Source organism: Atta colombica, unplaced genomic scaffold (genome assembly GCF_001594045.1).
Source record: "Atta colombica isolate Treedump-2 unplaced genomic scaffold, Acol1.0 scaffold1, whole genome shotgun sequence".
NCBI lineage: Eukaryota > Metazoa > Arthropoda > Insecta > Hymenoptera > Formicidae > Atta > Atta colombica.
Genome location: NW_017259183.1, coordinates 1544379 through 1564260, shown reverse-complemented (window position 1 = coordinate 1564260; position 19882 = coordinate 1544379). Strand labels below are relative to the sequence as shown.

The 19882-nt window shown below is 34.1% G+C and overlaps 1 protein-coding gene across 11 annotated transcripts; it reads left to right on the top strand.

The window, feature by feature from the left end:
* The first annotated feature begins 905 nt into the window (after positions 1–905).
* LOC108694606 (diacylglycerol kinase theta) lies at positions 906–19555 on the top strand. Of its 11 annotated transcripts, none has more exons than XM_018204205.1 (18): positions 906–1103; positions 9360–9439; positions 10074–10176; positions 10282–10502; positions 10764–10920; positions 12961–13104; positions 14532–14663; positions 14738–14872; positions 15068–15185; positions 15378–15565; positions 15669–15881; positions 15974–16108; positions 16295–16469; positions 16583–16902; positions 16985–17312; positions 17385–17544; positions 17642–17749; positions 18795–19555. In XM_018204205.1, exons 1-18 carry the CDS (start codon positions 968–970, stop codon positions 18906–18908), a joined length of 2967 nt encoding a protein of 988 aa, XP_018059694.1. In that variant the 5' UTR covers positions 906–967; the 3' UTR covers positions 18909–19555. The 11 variants fall into 11 exon arrangements, 9 of the variants coding, with proteins under 9 accessions (XP_018059694.1, XP_018059685.1, XP_018059675.1 ...); XM_018204196.1 differs by having other exon boundaries at positions 10764–10935; positions 14532–14654; XM_018204186.1 differs by having other exon boundaries at positions 10764–10935.
* Positions 19556–19882: the final 327 nt, after the last annotated feature.

Below are 19882 nucleotides of genomic sequence, written 5' to 3'. Positions count from 1 at the left end.
GAGAGAGAGAGAGAGAGAGAGAGAGAGAGAGAGAGAGAGAGAGAGAGAGAAAGAGAGAGTTCTCGAGGCTACGAGCTCAGAAGAGGGCGGTTCGTATCTCGTTTAGATTTCGCTCGCTCAGTTCAACTCGGCTCAGCTCGGCTCAGCTCGGCCCCCATATGACGCCCCACTTAGTTCGCTAGGGCAGCGCATCCGCCACTGGCAGGTGGCGGTGACGAAAGGGGCTGATGTCAGTGCAGCCACACAGCGGCGTACGCTCGGATCAGCAACAGCAGCAGCAGCAGCAGCGGCGGCAGCGACGGCAACGGCAACAGCAACAGCAGTATTGGCAGCAGCGACAGAAGTTGCAGAGGTGGCTCGTCGGATGCGCGAACGCGACATCACACGCATCGTCGTATCGCGAGCGAGGAGAGCGAGACTCCCGGCGACGACGAGTACGACTAGTACGATTAATACGATTAGTACGAGGGCAACGTCAGCGGCAGCAGCAGCAGCAGCAGCAGCAGCAGCAGCAACAACAGCAACAGCGACGACGGTGATGCTCGGCGGCGGCCGTGAGATCGGAGTGGTGGCGATCGGTGACGGATTGGTGGCGGTGGCGATTTACGACGACGACGACGACGCATCTGGCGCGCGCGATCGTGGCTGCCGGCGCGTCGGTCGTTCCGTGGCGCAGCTCGTGGAATAATGCGTGTTAGGCACGACGACGTTACGACGAGGCGCCGTACGAGACGACGACGGTACGACGGTACGGCGAGTGGACCAGCGTGCGGCCAGCGACGATTACTACTACTCCTCTTACTACCACCATCGCAGCAACTGCAGCAACGCAGCTATGTACGCGTACGGTTCCGAGATCACGTAGTGTCGGGCGTGTAATAATTATGTTGTCATCGTCGCGCGGCGCGCCCTGCGTAGCTTCACGGTGAAAATCTGGCGTGAACGGTTCCGCGGTGGAACGGGGAATATGGCGTCGGTCTCGGCCGAGACTCCAGCCAGCCATGGGCACAGCTTCAGTAAGAAAATGTTTCACAAACCGACGTACTGCCATAGCTGCACGGACATGCTCTGGGGCCTCATACAGCAGGGGTACATCTGCGAAGGTAAGATTATCGCGCGCACTATCCGAGTTAAATCGATATCAAGTGTCAATTCAGTCTAACCGAAGGATATCGATGATAGATTGGAGGTGAGAAAGACAGAGAAAGAGAGAGAGAGGCAGTTTTATGTTCTCCAGGGAGATAACAACTCCCTGAACACTCGCAATTTATGAAACCGTATATATATTATATCTCATATATGAAGAATGTAAGACAAGAAGAAAAAAGGGAGAGAAAGTAAATGTAAAGTTCTTTAGACACGTCTCCCCATGAGGAGAATACGCGATCTTTCTTCCTATGTCGGAGGATGCGCACAACTTTATGATGCAACGAGCGTACGAAGTATGATGTATGAGTTTAATACTTGCGCAATTCCGCAGACTTTACTTTCCGTATCCGTCTTTACGAGATTCGAAACTGTTTTCTCGCGGTCCGTCTGGTCAATTAGTCATAACGCGACCTGTCGGAAAAACAGGAAAAAAAAAGTCTCAAAACTGTCCTCGCGAGGGTGCTCTGGTCTTTAAAATTTCAAGCGAGCGCTCTCCAGTGCGTGAGTCGATCGATAGTCGACATCACGCTCGGTAACGGCTCGGTAACGGCTCGGTAACGGCTCGGTAACTTATTCCTAGAATTTTCCTGTAGTGTATCGTGATGTAGGTCTTGATTCCGATTGACATTGCGATCCGAACGGGGATACTGGCTGTCGTAAGTCGTTCAATCGTATTCAGAGGGCTGCATTCCGTCCGAGTGTCTCGTCGAGTCTTGGACATTTTAGCGCCAGCCGTGCCGCGCGAATCGGTGCAACAGCATGAGAAAGATAGAAACGGAGTGTGATTCCCATCGGGAAAAACAGAGAGGCCAGAAAAAGTGGATGGGAGAGAGAGAGGATTGGAGGGAGGCGAGACATACGCAGAGGGCGCGAGCGCGAGCGCGACGCGCGCCCACCTTTTCACGAGCATTGATCGCGAGGGGTGGGGTAGTATGGCTGAAAGACCATGGATAAGGTTGCCGATGTGGAAGGGGTTGAAGGGGTGCGCGGGCGCTCGGTGGTGGCAAAGAGGGTTGTCACGAAGTGGGGGCAAGCATGAGAGCTCGCTGACGGGTAAAGAGGCGTAAAGGACCTTCGTTGTAACGCGAGCGGAACGAGCCGTGCTTGTGCCGTGCTCTCGCACTCTTTCGGAATATGTCGGAATGTTCGATCAGAAGAGTCGCCTCACTCACATATAACGATCGCCACGCACGTTCGCCAACGGATTCCGATTGTTTTCCAAGTCTTTCGTCGAGAGAATAAATGAATGGCGCGGAACGTATACAGATATTAGTACTAGATATACGTTTAACGTTTCTAAAAAGAAAGACATTGCAGGCAGTAAAAACGTTTGTTAGGAATCTACGATCATTAAATAGGTCGTTAAAGACATAATGTGTAGACTATTAGAAAACTACCTATTATAAAGATAGGCAACTTTAAGCCGTTACTTGACTACGATGTTATTCAACAAAAAGATCTCTGAAGTTGTTGTTTTATTCAGGAAAGATTATATTGAGCTATTATAATCTTCAAAAGCGAATATACGTCTGTTCCAAATATTTTTATTGCTTTTTTAATTTTATTATTTATTATTATATGAAAATTTAGATTCCATTATCAATTGTTTAAAAAAATTTTAGATATATGAAGAACAAGAATCTAAAAAAACTCCATTTTCACATTTTCACGATACAAAAGTTAAGAATAATTTTTTAATATGTTAGAATTAATTAAAAAATATTAGATTTTCAAAAAGAATCTTTTTGTGATTCAGGGAAAATTTGAAGATTTATTAAAGTTATTTATCTTGTACAGTGTAATTATGTATATAATATATTTTTTTTGAAAATTTATAATAATAATATTTTCTTGTGGGGGATTAATTTTTGTAAAGTTGGCATGTTTTCACGCTACTATTTTTTATATTTAATCGTTCGATCTTTTTTTGAGATGTATCAAGAACTCCAGAATTGCTTGAGAGTCAGAACTCTATCAATTATATCGAAATCCTAGAAATGGGATGTTAACTTCACAAAGGGTAAAGATAAAGCGTTATATTTCTAAAGCCATTGTTAAACCTTGCTACACAATGTATTGATCGCTTTACCGTCGGCTGCTTTAAATAAAATTGTTTTTATGTCTGCAAATTATACTTAGCATTGTCAGTTTAAATCCAATCTAATGATATAAAATCCTAATAACTGTTTACAAACTTATTTGAGACAATTCGATACTTATTTCTTGCTTGGAATTTATTATTTTCGAATGTTTACTGTGCATTATATTACACAGTTTATTTATTTCTACTAACAATTGTACTACAGATGTATGTATTTTTGATGAAAATATAATAATTTATTAAATTTTGCAGGATCAATACGCATCGATTAATACGCATTAGTGATTGCAATAATTAGAATGATAACAATTATCTTATAAATAACTAAATCAATCAATCTTAAAGATTATTTTTTAAATATTTTATTTTTATAAAATTGCACAAAAAAATATTAAATAATCTAAAATTATATCATTTATAAAATTTAGATAATGTTTATTTATGGCTGCAATGCAGCCATTCATATACTATTGTATGTAAAAAGGTTCTGAGGGTTTTCATATGCAAAACGATAAAGGTCTCAGTTGACAGTGTGACACATCCGTTACCGTACATGTCGCATATGTGCGATATTCCCGATTCGCATAACAAATCATTTATATAACGGTAATGAATGTTAAAGCCTATGCAATGTGATATTAGAAATGAGAATAGCGCATGATACATTAATTTCTTACGGCGATTAAAAAAACAAATTGTAATGTATAATCGTCTATTTGTGACAACCTGTTTGAAATAACACGCGTCATAATGATGATGATAAAGTAATGCAAATATATGCAATTTGAAAAGTATAATGTTTGTCTTCCTAAATCTTCTAATCTTGCAACAATCATGTACGATAATTCCTTCGTTATCTTGATTGTGCATTAGCTAATCTTCGACTATTATGTTTGGATAGCAACCACAATAGAAGAGTGAATTATACTTGATTTCTGCAATAAAATAAATGATATTGTATTTTATATTAATGAGTTGGAATTTGTGTAATTATGTTTTTCATTAATCTTTTTTAAGACACATTGAGAACAATAAATACATCCTGCGAGATTATATAAAAATTTGGAAAGCAAAATTATAAAGAGAATATATTATTGACAAAAAATAAATAAATAAATATTAAAATAAAAGAAATATGGATATTTTTAAACTGAAAACAATATCGTGATTCTTCAAATATATGATTCTGAGAATGACATTATTAAGTTTACCGTACACTTTCTATCTAGCATGGTGAGCAAATAACAGTAATTTTTATTAGTTCATTTATTCTTGCATTCTCCGTAATTTGTTATATTTTCTACAGTATCTTGGCTCACAAATAATGGAGCTCGAAGAGAGCTCTTATGAATTTTACATATTTAAAATTAAAATAAAAAGGCTCGTGTGCTACGCAAATTATATTAGAGTAGTGGCTTATTTCGAACTTAAAATTAGATTTGAAGTAATAATTCAGATAAGATACAATAAAATTCAATATATAATTACGAAATACAAATGTTTCGGCAGACAAAGTCTTCTTCAATGATTATAAAGTCATAATCCTTATAACAAAACAATTATTTAAAATATTTATAACAATGGCAATTTATGAGAACGAATGTCAATAGTATGTTAAATTGATACATTATGAAGAGAGAGGTACTTCGGTCAAAAATTGTTTACATAAAGTTTATGAGCTAAAAAGTTTTGCCAAATTTCTTGGTTGAAATCGAGAATCCAATTTGTCACAAATTTTTTTCTGATATTGTTAATTTATATAAAATACTGTATTAAGACACTCAAAAGAAATTTGACAATGTACATTAAATTAGAAGTTGACTGTTACTTGATTGAAAAATGACTGACATAATGTGTTTACATATTTTTACTCGCGTAATTTAATCAAATCGAAATGACACAATATCATGTTCGAAAGTTTAAGCAAAAAAACTAACATTCAAGTTATTCATAATTTATTCGAATTTGAGAAATAAAGAGATATAATCTCTATAGATAGATCATATACATTTATATATTTGAATATGTATTAAATTACGTGCGAATAATTTCTTTGAAATAATTAGTTTGAAATAATTTTTATAATAATTATTATCTGTGAACAACAATTTCTTATAAGAAATTAAAGATATTTTAAAGATATTAATTTTATTCGCGAATGCTTTGTCAAGGAAATAAAAGGATAGAATAAAATGAGAGAATTCAGATGTATGTACAAAAAATAAATTTGGAATGCACTGATTATTCATTATATATTATTATATATCAACCTATAATCAATCGATCTAGAAGACAATGCTTATGCCGAAGAGTAAGCAACCACTAGCTGAAATATTGTCCCACAGATTATATGATTTCATCTGATTACAAATAATTTTGTTTACTACATGAAGTCATTTCTCGTAGTTGCGTATGTAATTATCGGATTATATATAGAGATTTCATATGAATTTTATAATGATTTCGAAGACTCTGTCTCATGATTACATTAAGTAGTTATTCCCTCGACTTATGCACTTAAGAAGCATGCACTTATGCACTTAATCTTATAGCTAATATTGATTATGTTATCATTATTCGGCTTTCCTTGCAAGATTTTTCAATAGTTTAACTGTTTGATGTTTTTCGTTGATAATGTATATAAGTATGATCGTGTTTATCAGTTAGATTAACAGCATATCCTGTTATATATTTATATCTCGCATCCGTATAAGAGAACAATGTATTCCTTTTTATTCTACTCTTTTTGGATAATCTTTCTCTAACAACGAAACTTGATTATCAAAGTGCAGTGAGTGTGCTGCCAATAAAAAAGAATCCATTAATGATATGTATACTACATATCTCGTAAAAAACAATATCGTATAAACTGAATGCGTAAAAACTAAAAATCTAAAGTGTCACGATAGTTTCATTGCCTTGTTACATCTCGCATGTATTTATTCTGCGAGAAAATCTTGCACAGTACAGAAAAAACGTATCGTGCGATACTAATTTATGCTGTATGCATTTGCTACATCTAGATTTTCTATTGTTTTCTCTGTATAAATCTGTATAATTGAGGAACTGCGTAGAAAGAAACGCAGTCGCGATATATATAATTAATATTATACTAGACAAGACTGCTATATAAAAATATAGATTGAAGATCCGATCGCCGAATTGGCAGGAAACCAAATTTAAGGGATGGTCACGACTTTCTTCGCAGCATCGAAAGTTGATTCTTCAAAAGCATAATCTTAGTCAAGGCAATTTTGATTAACTTATCGCGCTACTACTGATCGATTGGGATCGTTAAAAATAGGACGACCACCTGCTCCGAAAGCTAATCGAGTAATAAAAGCATGTAGAGAGTCCTAAAGTGATCACCTAATATACTGTATATTGAAAACCGATACTCGCTGATACTCGAGATTATTATATGATTACCGAAGAATTAGTAGAATGTGAGATTTCTCTTTCCTTTTTTTTTGTTCAGAGAGATACGATTTAACGCAGCGCCTGCATTTGTTACTTTCAATCTAATGTTTCAGCGATTTTCGAATCGAATGTAGACAAGACCGACATCGACAGAGACTTGCAAAAGATAGATTTTTCTTTTCTCTCTTTATGTTTCTTCACGTTTGTAAACACATAGTATAAAAGCGTGTTTGTTTCCTAAAGAGAAAGGAAAAGAGTGTCTCGAAATACAGCTAAAGAAATAAGCAGAAATTCCAGATTTGGAAGCTTAAACATAGGAATCTTTTGAAAAGTGTCTCAGAAAATTCTTTCTAAATCACAGTTTATGTAATATTAATTTCCTTTCTTTTCTTTACAAAATTCTTTCTCATCTATTCATCTTCTGTCAGCACTTCATGGAAAGAATGATTTTGTTAAAGTATCTAAAATTTTAATTAGATACAGATCTGAAAATAATTTTGTTGAACTATATATTACAATAATATTATATAAGACGTTCCAACTGATTGAATGTAAAAACTTTTTGTAGCATTGCTCATTGTTTATATCAATTCCAATTTAGACAGATTTGAAAATAATAATTTCGTTGGGATCATTAAAGTAATTATTTTTAAATCTGTATCTGTCTAAAATTTTTGATATAATACTTTGGCAAAATTGTTCTTTTGTACAACTTTATCACTCATGTTTATGTATTCGAGTAGTTGAATGGCGGCTTGTGTTGGTCGGTGAAAGATGACATAAACATGGCAACATTTATAGCTGAATATGTACATATATTAAAGGTTTATTAGGATAGATTTGTATAGTCGGATAGTCGTGCATAGCGGAAGCGATCGGTCATATATAACTAAGTGCATCAAGGAATATCGAAATTTGAATAAAGACCTTAAATATTGCCTACAACTTTAATCGTCTAAAATAAATCTTAAAAGTTTTAAATATTTAAAACAGATTTTAAACATTATAAATATCTAAAACTTCAATCATTGCAAATATCTGAATTGTAAGGATCTTAACTGTTGCAAATATTCGGAACAGATCTTAAACATTGTAAATGTCTCCAGCGTAGACTTTAAGCGTTGCAATAAATACCTGGAACGTTCATTAAATGAATGCTCCGCTTCTTGAATTCGCGAAATGCGTGATATCTTACAATTTGCTTGAAAAGCTTGTTCGGTTGTAAAAGACATAAGTAAACGGATGAATCCTTCTTCTCTATGGCGATGACGAGTACCTCTTCTTTTCGATTTGAGCTGCCCACTCGGTGAGTTAAAGTTAACTCGGCATTCGTGGAACGACGGTCGATCGTCGATGGCGGCTGATGGCGCCTTCTTAACGAAGCGGATGCACAGTACTATTTCGGGCCGCACCTGCGCGCCGATGCGACAAATTTCCCACATCTTGCCTGATTAGCGTCGCAAGAGTGCGATAGAACGTGATCATTACCGCTCCCACGAGAGGGGATCGTACGACACCCGTCCACCTTGTATCGAGTAGATACTGGCTACGTGGATGAGACACTGTGATCATCACTTCTGAATGTCAATCCTGAATGTCAATTCTCGAGAAATTGTCGAATGATTCTTCATTTTTTACATACAACTTGAGACTGAATTTTTAATATGTCATTCTCAATATCGACTCTAAATTTGTAATCGATAACATTAACAAGCTTCTAGTATCGGCTTTACTATAGTACATCGAGTATTATTTTAGAAGTGAAAGGAAGCGCATATAACTTTTTCCTAGAGAATATTTAGACAAAAAGAACACTCCAAAGATTAATAAAATTGATAATTTTTTTCTGTCGAGTATGTGTGTATGTGTGTGTGCGTGTGTGTGTGTGTACTCGTAAAATCAAAAAGAAAATAAATATATGCGTGTATATTTATTTTCCTTTGTGATTTCTGTGTAAGTTCACCAGTTGTATATTTGTCGTCTGGTTAAGGGGATTCTAAAGCCGTCTGTATTATCGATTTAGTAGGACTTATACATGTACGATTTATGTATTATTGTCTACTACGCACTACTACATCAAAATTGCATGCACACTTATGTACAAATTTTCTAACTTTCTTTTATATTAGGTATTCAAGTCTAATTTTAAGAACACAATATTGTTTATTCATGTAATCAGCCTAGTTCAAACTAAGATTGTTTTATACGTACAAAGCATAAAACTTGTATAAAATATAAAGCAAATATTGTTGCAAGTTGACGTTAGAAGCTGATAACAAAACTAATTTTCCAACTTTGTTTTATTTTTGACATAAAATCGATCGGCTTGGATTACATTATTCGCTCATATTTTAATTTTGTGGAGAAAGATTTTTAAATCTATATATATATACAGTTAGAAAAATACTTATTTGAAAAATAAATCGGTAAAACAGACAACTTTAGGATCCCCTCGAGGATTTTTTTAAAGGTAGAAGCATTAAATAACGTCAGCCATTGTATGATTCTCGATGTTTTTTACTTACACCGCAAAAGGTCAGAAGATCTTGTTATAAATTACGATATGAGCGGCTCGTATTGATTTATGCTAAAGTGTACACTGCTTAGAGCAGGTAACGCTCTTCAATTTAACGCAATTAATTTCGCACGTTTCTAAAATTCTCTATTTTTTTCTCTCCTCTCATTGCAGTTTGCAACTTCGTGGTGCACGACCGCTGTCTCAAGGCCGTCGTCTCTCCCTGCTCCAGCATCGCGGCAAGCCTGATTAATGTAAGACAACGGATACGTCTCCACGTTGCAAGGATTAACCGCCTATGCATAAATATAACGCCTATACTTAGAATATAGGAAAGCAGTCTTCTCATGGATATCGTAAAATAACTAAACGTTACAATAAAATAAGTAAATTTTAGACGAGAGACTCGAGAGACTCGAGAGAAAAGACTGTCGGAACGTTAGAAATCTCATTTGTTGCGTTTACGTGTCAAAGCAATAGTTGACACTTTCCGAAAACTTAACTTATTTTAAGAAGATTAAATATATTTATTTGAATGATCTATAATAATATATCATAATAATATATCATTTATTTTACTCAAGATAAATGAAATTATTTATTACTTTTATTAATCGAATATTTGTTGATAAAAAGATGGAAGGATTCTTTACTTCTTTTACTATGATTTTCAACATTTATATTTTTCTTCTTTAGAAATCATCTCATCCTATCATCAGATTTTTGGAAAGAGCAATTTTTATCTATAAATATCAATTATAGTTCAAAAATTTTGATTAGAATCCTAGTTAAGGATTTAAAACAGAAAAATGCATAAAAGCCTTCTGGAATTTTGGATTAATATATGTGTATAAAATTAACAGCGTTTCTTTATTGGCCGTGTTCCAGAACCCGGTTGCACATTGTTGGTCTGAACAAGTACATTGCAAAAGAAAATTCTGCAATGTCTGTCGAAAACGATTGGATGATAATCTAGCCATACACTGTGAAAGTAAGCTGAAGTTTCTTTTATCTAAATGAAAGATTCGAGGCTTTAATACAAATTAGCGTGTTTGGGTTTCTGCGAAATGTTAATCACGCCGTATGTTTCCTTCAGTATGCGAGTACTTCGTGCACGTAGAATGCCAAGACTTCGCGGTGGCAGACTGCAAGGAGAATGCCACATACCTACCTGGGAAAGATCTGTCAGCAGTGAAACACACTCATCATTGGCGGGAAGGCAATCTTCCGAGCAGTTCGAAATGTGCCGTATGCAAGAAGAGTTGTTTTACTGCTGAGTGTCTTGCCGGGTTTCGTTGCGAGTGGTGCGGTATGACGGTAAAAGAAAGATTCATTATTAGATTGCCTTTATCTTGGTTTTTTGCGATTCATTTATTTCGTTTCGTCAGCGGAATTAGAACTAGACTTAAATATTATATTGCATTGCTATACTTATTGATTTCAAGTCAAATGTAATACGTAATGGCTCTTATGAATAGAGGAAGAAAGCGTATATCGTAGCATGATTAAAGTTTCCCCCTCTCCCTCTTCCCCTCCATTAAAATGGTATTTAATGACAAATTTGATTTCGTCTCTCAGTCGCACGCGTATTGTTACAAGAATATTCCCCAAGAATGCACCTTTGGTAACTTGGAACCAATTTACCTGCCGCCACATGCAGTTAGTATTCCGCGTACCGAAGTTCCCATGGAAGCTATCATTGGAGTAGAAGTGCGTCGTAAAGAAGTGCTGGCGCGTGAGTATTCTTGCCGTAAGTGTCTGCCGTGTAATTACTATGTGCGTGTTAACAGGTAATTAGAATAATAGAATGAGGAATTGCGCTTTGTCACGTGCCGCAAAGCACTTTCATATTTTGTTAATCAATCCCACTGGAAATATAATTTGGACATTAAAACAAATGTCACTTATAACGAAGGAAAAGAAATTTAAGGAGGAATCTAAAATTTAAACGGATCATTAAAATAATAAAATTATACATATAATAAAATTGAATAATGTAACTATTTAGAGATGTCAATGCTATAAATTTAGCTGTAATTAAAAGACAAATGCTCGTAATAAAACAAATAATTGATAATTATTAATGCATGTAGTTATAACTACAGTTTTGTGTATGGGTATATACAATCGGTAAATGTCATCACTTTTGGATTACGAGATTTACATGTCTCTAAACAAGTGATATCGATTTATTAAACTCAGATAACAAATAATGGCAAAAATATCACGTTGAGAGTTTTTTCCTCTTGCTATTCCGTTTATATAATTGGACATTGTATAAATTATTCGCGTTTTTCATGTGTGCACTGTGAATTTCATTGGCAGTGGATTAGCGCTTTATAAAGTTTTTTCAATCTATCATTCAGCATTTCCGTATTACCTATTGACACACTTGATTATTTTCACACTGTGTTTCTCATATATGTACGAGATTTTCTATTTTTACTATTGCATAGCACATGTGTACGTATGCAAATATGCACTGATGATTGGTAGAAAATATTGTACACCGTAATATGTAAAGTTGGAAAAAAGAATGTATAATAAATAAAATATTTTCCTATATTAGTAGAGAAGTATTTGTAAAAGATTAACTAATTTTTAGAATATAAATTTTTTGCATGATATTATTTTAGTACTCACTCACGCGTGTATAAAATCGTCGGTTTGTAAACAAATACATGTTCCTTCTTTTCAGAGCATGCAACGTTGACTTTCTTCGATATGAAACAAGAAAGACCCTACCTATATTTTAAAGGATTATTATTGCCTCAAACTTTCATTGTTTATATCATGAACTGAAAAACTGTTATTATCGAATATTATCAGCAGTGAAATTTTTATAATCCTTTGATATTTTTACGTATTCGATTTCATATAAATATGTATGTATTTATATTTGCTACTTGCAATTTCTTACACTCTCAACTTCCCATACCTACATTTTTGTGGCAAATACAATTTTTTAGAAATTATAAATATTTTTAACAAAATAAAAGAGGAGATAGTGAATTAAGTTAACAACATCGAATATTTCAAGACACTTTAGAGCAATCTTATATAGTATGTCCTATATGCAGGAATTAGAAAACTTTTGAATAGAAAGTGTGACTGCTGTCTAATCATCATAATACTCATAATTCAATCATTTATATCATTATATGTAGTATGTGAGAATTCGTCATGAGACTCATATCGTCAATTGCGATAGTAGGTGAAGATTTCTAAATTTTTTTATTATTGTGCGGAGGTTTAGGATCATGACGTACGTATTATATGAAATTTAAATTCTAAATATGAAACATTTTTATGATCAAATCTTAAGCAATGTTAAAGTTACGTCTGTTATATTTTTTAATTACATATTTTGTTCACAATACATATGTAAACTATGGCTTTTGTGGCTGGTTGCTCTTATTAATTGCTACTCTCAATGTGCTTTTAATAGGCATAATATATTTTAATAGATACAGCATCTATTTTATAGAGCTTCATAATTAGATATAATAATTGGAACCGGAGTTTACAAAATTATATGATATAAGCTTGTAAACTAAAATTATATAAAAATAATATTTTATTTTAATAATTACAAACCTTGGTATCGTCACTGTTCAAAAGAAAGCACGGTTTTGTATATAATTAAGCAAAGAAAAAAGAAAGAAAGAAAGAATAAACGTCAATCATAATTACGAAATATCTAAACAGAGATAAAATTAATAGATTTGAATGGTAACCGTTAAAATATTCGGTCTATCTTTGCTTCTATGTGAAGATAACATCGGAGAGCAATTCGATTTCGCTGAGAGTGAACAAAATGGGGCTGCAGGCCGCCTAACCGAAGCTTTGAGGCGCCTTTCGCTAGTTTTGCCACGTAGCTGCCATGGAAATTGTCATGCTTCCCCTCCTTATGTTCGAGGTATCTAGAATATTATCATCGTCAGACATTCATCTGTGTGAATGTACTCAATTCCAAGATGTACTTATTGTACAAAACTGAGAATAACTTGAAATACGCTGTAGTGATCGTTATTGTTATTATCTCTACATTCTTTCAACATTTTGCGTTTAGGATTAATAAAGTGCTATATTAAAAAACATACTCATATTTATTTATACATTTTTTTTATTTTGCATAACACCAATGAAAACTTTAGCTTGCTTTTATCATACTTATCAAATAACATTTTACTGCCACATTAACATGTATATGTACACACATATTTTACATGTATAAGCGCAATAAGTTAAATATACATAAATTTTTAATGATATTTACTATGTGCATATTTAAATTATACGAGGAGAAAGTATTTTATTAAAAGTATTTCATTGAAAGTATATTTCATTAAATTATTGAGCCTAATTTTCTAGGCGATTTCTTATTTAAAAAAATTTCTTTAGCTCTCATAAATTTTTTTAACTCAAGCAAATTTGAATAAGTGACAGTAAAATAACGGTTTACGTGTTAATTCAGGAAGTAAGGAAACAATGATATATATTTGTCAGAATAGATTCGTTTAAATTGCATATCTATAATAAAATGTCACACGACATGCATTTTACATAAATATCATAGTGCACCAACCTTTTTTTAGATGTTATTTTGTTACTGTTTACGTTTTAGCATGTATGTATGTCTCGCTTCAGTGCATGCACTGTCATTCAACCCACTGGATGCTATGAGATTCCATGACGCTTATCACTCTACTATGCAGTGAAATGAAGTTCAAGAATACTACTGACTAATTCTTCCTATCGTGTCTGTGTTCTACAAATCCATCGTAAATAATCGATGGTAAGAGATGTAATATATTCTTGAATGATAAACAGAGTCGTCATGCTCTTTGTGTTTATAAATTTTTTTCTAAATTTATTCATTTCTTCCCTTAAAGTATCTGTTTTATGCAAATCTTTCTCGAATATATATATCTATATATATATATATAAATAATCTATTGATATACAAATTAGTGATGTATGACTAATAATTTCTATAATTAATGAAGTATTAATAAATTATAAATAAATTGTATGCTAATTTAATGATGAAAGTGTTGCAGGATAATATTTTTAAGATTGCATTAAATTTTGTTATTTATAATATGAAGTATGTATTATAACGCTAAAAGAGACACCATTAATGTTATCTGAGTAAAAAAATGAAACATTTTCTCAATTTGGATGTACTCAGCGGAAAAAAGATGTATTATACGTATACAGATTTTTCATTTAGGTATTATTATAGTTCATGTTAATAATATTCTATTATACATTTAGGTATTCTTGAATTCTATATTAATAATATTCTAACATTCGAAGTGTGATTTTTCTTTGTGTTAACAGCGCGAAGCATATCAGAAGAATTTGGTAGCGACTCGAAGAATCGTGATAATGGAGAACCGGCACAGGGAACAACGCATGGTCGTGATCCACGTTCTCCTAAAGAGAAAGAAGATAAAGATAGAGGTGACGAAGGTATTTCAATACAACTTCCGATTAAAAGTTTTGAGATTTTCACTTTCCTAATCTGTGAATTTATTCTTACACAGAAATGATTAAGGTATGCGATGGCAACAATTCCTTGAGGCGAAGAATATTTCGGGTAATTTCGATACCCAGGCAGGCTACAACAGAGCAGGTTCTCACATCGGCACTGCGCGCATTTCACATCACGAAAGATCCTAGTACGTGCATATACACACACACGCACACACACACACACATACACACACACGCGCGCGCGCGCACACACACACACACACACACACACATATGTGTGTGTGTATATATATATATATTAGACTATTTTAATATTAAATATGAGTCTTGTTCGATTCATTTATTAATTGAACTAATGAACTTTTTTCGGGAAAATTCAGGCAACTTTTACTTAACCGACCTGTATGCCGTGGAGGAAACTGAGTTATGTGATCCAACACCTGTTTTAAATTTAAATCGCAAAGAAGGCAAACGTCCGGCTGTGTTCTTGCGATTTAAGTAAGTTTATACTATTTATTTAAAGCGAAAATAATATCTAGAATGTTTCATTTCTATATTATTTTCAATATTAGAAAAAAAGCAATATTAAAAAAAAAGAAGATTATAGATAGAAGTTGTATAATATCTGTATTAGTAGTAAAGAATTTAAATACAAAACGTGTAATTAATTACAAAATTAATAAATTTCAGAGATAATGACAGCGGAGAAGTACGGGTTTATCCCGGCAAATTGCAGGTATCAGAGTCATTCTGTATAGTACCTGTCATGGAAGCTACAACCGTCGGAGACTTAATAAACGAGGCGCTGGAAAAGTTTGGTTTACAAAATTTTTGTTGTGATGACTTTAGATGCAGTGAAATTCTTTTAGACCATGGTGGTATGTTTCGAATTTTTATCAACTTGATGGCTTGTAATTCAGTCAAATATTCTTTAGATTTTTTTATGTTGCATGAAAAATATAAAAGTTTTATTTTTATTAGTAACGGAAAGAGTTTTGTCCGGGGATGAAAGACCCTGGGATATTGTTAAAAAACTGGGAAAAGATTCTATTAGACAAATGGAATTAATGCGATTCTATCTACAACTAAAACAAGATCCCCATGGACCTAATTTGGCTTTATTCGTGGGCAACTTACCGCCAAATCTATCTGAAAGAAGTTATGAAAATATGTTGACAGACTTTTTAGGAAAAGGTTGGTGATCTAACGGAAAAAATATCTAATTATATCTATTATCTATTATCTAAATATGTATATTTACATATATAATTTTTGGGAATTTTTAGAAAATAGGTTCTCATCAATCGGCCCAATTTATTACGAATATGGTTCGATGGTTATCATATATGAAGATTTGGATACAGCGGTTAAGGCATTATATATATTACGAGAAGTAAAATATGAAGACAAACTTCTTTTAGGTATTTCTATGATAAATATTTTTTCTATATGTTTGAATAGCGAGAAGGTATTGAATATAATATCAAAATATAGAAATTCAGAGTATAATAAAATTACATGTATGTTTAATTTTTTTTGATTTAATTTTTTAGTTTTTAATATGTAGTTGGAATATATATTGGAATTTTCTTATCTTCTTTTGTTAGTAATGATTTTACCAAGTATCGAGCCAAGTATGGTACCAAAGGGCGTTCAACCGCTGCTCGTGTTTGTAAATATAAAATCTGGTGGTTGTCAAGGACTCCAGCTAATTTCTAGTTTTCGTAAACTATTAAATCCTTATCAAGTGTTCGATCTTGATAATGGCGGACCTCTCCCTGGGTAAGTAGATCATAATGTTATAAGTAATACAAATCATATTTAGATATGTTCTGAAGTATCTACAATATATAATTTTACGCAAGTTATAAGTAAGTGCTTTCTTTGTATTGCAGACTTTACGTTTTTCGACATATAACAGACTACAAGATATTAGTTTGTGGTGGTGATGGAACAATAGGTTGGGTATTACAATGTTTAGATAATGTGGGTCAGGATAGCCAGTGTTCTTCTCCCGCTTGCGCTATTGTACCTTTGGGAACGGGAAACGATCTTGCTCGTGTACTATGTTGGGGTTCCGGCTACACGGGTGACGAAGATCCACTAAACTTATTGCGAGACGTTATCGACGCGGAAGAAATAATATTGGACCGATGGACTGTAGTTTTTCATCCAGAAGAAAAGGAACAACCTCAAGTAGTTTGTAATGCTGCAAGTAAGAGATAAGTTTCTTATTAATATTATGAACTAGTTTTGTAATTTAAATAGAAAAATTTTAATGGACGAAAATATTACAGCTTCTCAGCAAGTAGCGACACGCCATTTGCATATTTCCGGTGCTGGTGCAACCAGCGAAGACAATACGCAAATATACGTAATGAATAATTACTTTGGCATTGGCGTCGACGCAGATTTATGTCTGGACTTTCATAATGCGAGAGAGGAGAATCCTAATAAATTCAGAAGCAGATTACGAAATAAAGGCGTCTACGTAAGGATGGGTTTGCGTAAAATGGTTAGACGAAAACCATGTAAAGATTTACATAAAGAAATTCGATTAGAAGTAGACGGTAAATTAATTGAGTTACCACAACTGGAAGGAATAATAATTTTGAACATTTTAAGGTAATCATTATGAAACTTATCATTATAAAAAAAGAAGAATAGTTTTAAGTGACATTTTTATTTCTCGTCTAGTTGGGGTTCTGGTGCTAATCCTTGGGGACCAGATACCAAAGAAGATCAATTTTATACACCAAATCATTGGGATGGCATGTTAGAAATTGTTGGAGTCACAGGTGTTATGCATCTTGGACAAATACAATCGGGTTTACGTTATGCTATGAGGATAGCGCAGGTAAATTAAAATTAATATTATAGACACACACATACAATATTCTTCTTTTCTAATACAACATATATCAATTTATTCATAATTATATTTTGGTGGACAGGGCGGACACATAAAAATTCACTTAAACTCAGACATACCTGTACAAGTAGATGGTGAACCGTGGGTTCAGAGTCCTGGAGACATCGTGGTCTTGAAATCAGCACTCAAGGTAATATTTTGACGTAAGAGTTCTTCCAAAATTCCCCCATAATTCCACAAAAATAACGGACAGAATCGTTAATATAAAATCATTTATTGACACAATAATGTGGTTCATCGATATTAATATGGTGATACATATAATATATATATATTATATGTATATATATATATGTATATATATATATATGTTGTGTGTCCTTGAAACATAATAAACGAGAACATTCTTTATCTTCTGTTCGAGTTTAAGTAGAATAATGGGGCGTATATATTCTTGTAGCACGTAAAACTTTTTAACAGACGCATCCTTATGTACTAGTTTGTAGCACCTTTTGTTTCATATTACAATACTCTACGTATTCACCGTAAAAGCATAACCTGATTGCTGATACCTATCAGCGCATGCTTTCCTCCCCTAATTGCATTCGACTAATATCTCCTTGTTCCTTTGTTCACTTCAGGCTACCATGTTGAAGAAAAGTAAGATCAAGCGTCGCAATACCGAACCGTCGATTCTACCTGCTAATGGGGAGGGGGGCAAGAGCACGGACGAGTAATTCAACTATACCACAACTTACAACCGCTCGATCATTTAATCATATCTCGTAAGATGCGCGACATCACAGCCTAGATTCCTCGACGCGCGCAAGCAGAATGCACGCGCGACAGAGGAATCTCGGTGTGATAAACGTGCTGTCTAAAACGATTCCACTTATATAAAAAAAGAAAGAAAGAAAGAACGAAAAATCTCCCAATCCCTCGTTGATGCATGTAAAACCGATCAACTTCCGTGATACCTTCTCGATGCCTCGATCCAATGCAGCTAGCTCGAGCTTGTAATGTGTGAATTAGACGCATTATATCGGACAGTAGTGTTAGCTTTACAAAACGTTTCTTCTCTCCCTTTTTTTCTACGTATAAGTTGACTATAAGTTTTGTAATTTCCAATTTTTCTATTTCTACTTCTATTTATATACTTCTATTTTGTCAGCAGTATTGACTGACATTTTTATCGATTGCTCCTTTGTGCGCTCCCTGATCCTGTCCCTACCTAGGCTACGATGCTGAAGAAGACAAAAGGCAAAATGAAACGGCGCAACACGGAATCTAGTATGCAGTTGGCGCTACAGGCCGCACCGTCAAGTGATCCGGATGAAGATATCTTCTGAGTGAACAAACGTTATGTGAAAGTGATCGAACACGGTGCGGTACGGAATGCAGAGCACGTAGCCATGTAAAGGACTTGATTGATTAGTGCACGTAATAAAATAAAATCGGCCTTGATATCGTCTGACGGCGTTCGCGCTGTACGAACATAAGTACTTACAACGTGAAAAGAAGGACACTCATGGAAGCTACAGGGGACGGATAGATAAGGTTTTCAGACACGGACACACATACAGCATAAAAAAATCCATTATTAACTCAGTGATTCTTAATGTTTGTTCTTACATTAATAGAAAATGAAACTAGATCTCATTTTTAAATGTTAATAATTCTAGCACCGTATGTAGTATTTACCGATCAATATTTTTTTAGTAAAATTATAATAGATTTTAACATATATAAATAACACCTACCACACATACACGTACACATACTTAACCAGAATCGAAAAAAAATTAATGCGTTTACGCGTACTTACGACAATGATTTTTATTTATGTTCCAAGCTGGGTGGTTGAGGAAGAAGGAAAGAGATCGTAATTCGTAATATATATTACGTTTCGTATGGAATTCTGACCGATGTCTTGTTAACAATATATTATATATATATAAATAGAGAGAGAGAGAGAGAGGGGGGGAGGAAAGGAAGGAGGGAGAGAAAGGATATTTATGATTAAATATTAATATATTTACATAATATTGTATTAGTATTACGATATTAAGTTGTGATAATTGTTATGTATGTCTGACTGCTGGGCAGTCTGGAATTCGCTGAAAACCAGTGGCAGTCAGTTTTTTCTAGGATACGGTTCCCAGCCAGAAATAATTAGTCGATCGACATTGATTGACCAATCATTTCTAGTTAGGTTAAGAAGAATGCAAAAAAAAAAAAGAATTAGGTGACTTTCCTAACGATAAGACCGCATTGCGGGCTAAGCGCTTTGTCGATCCGTCTCCGCAGCGAGAAGAAATGAGAA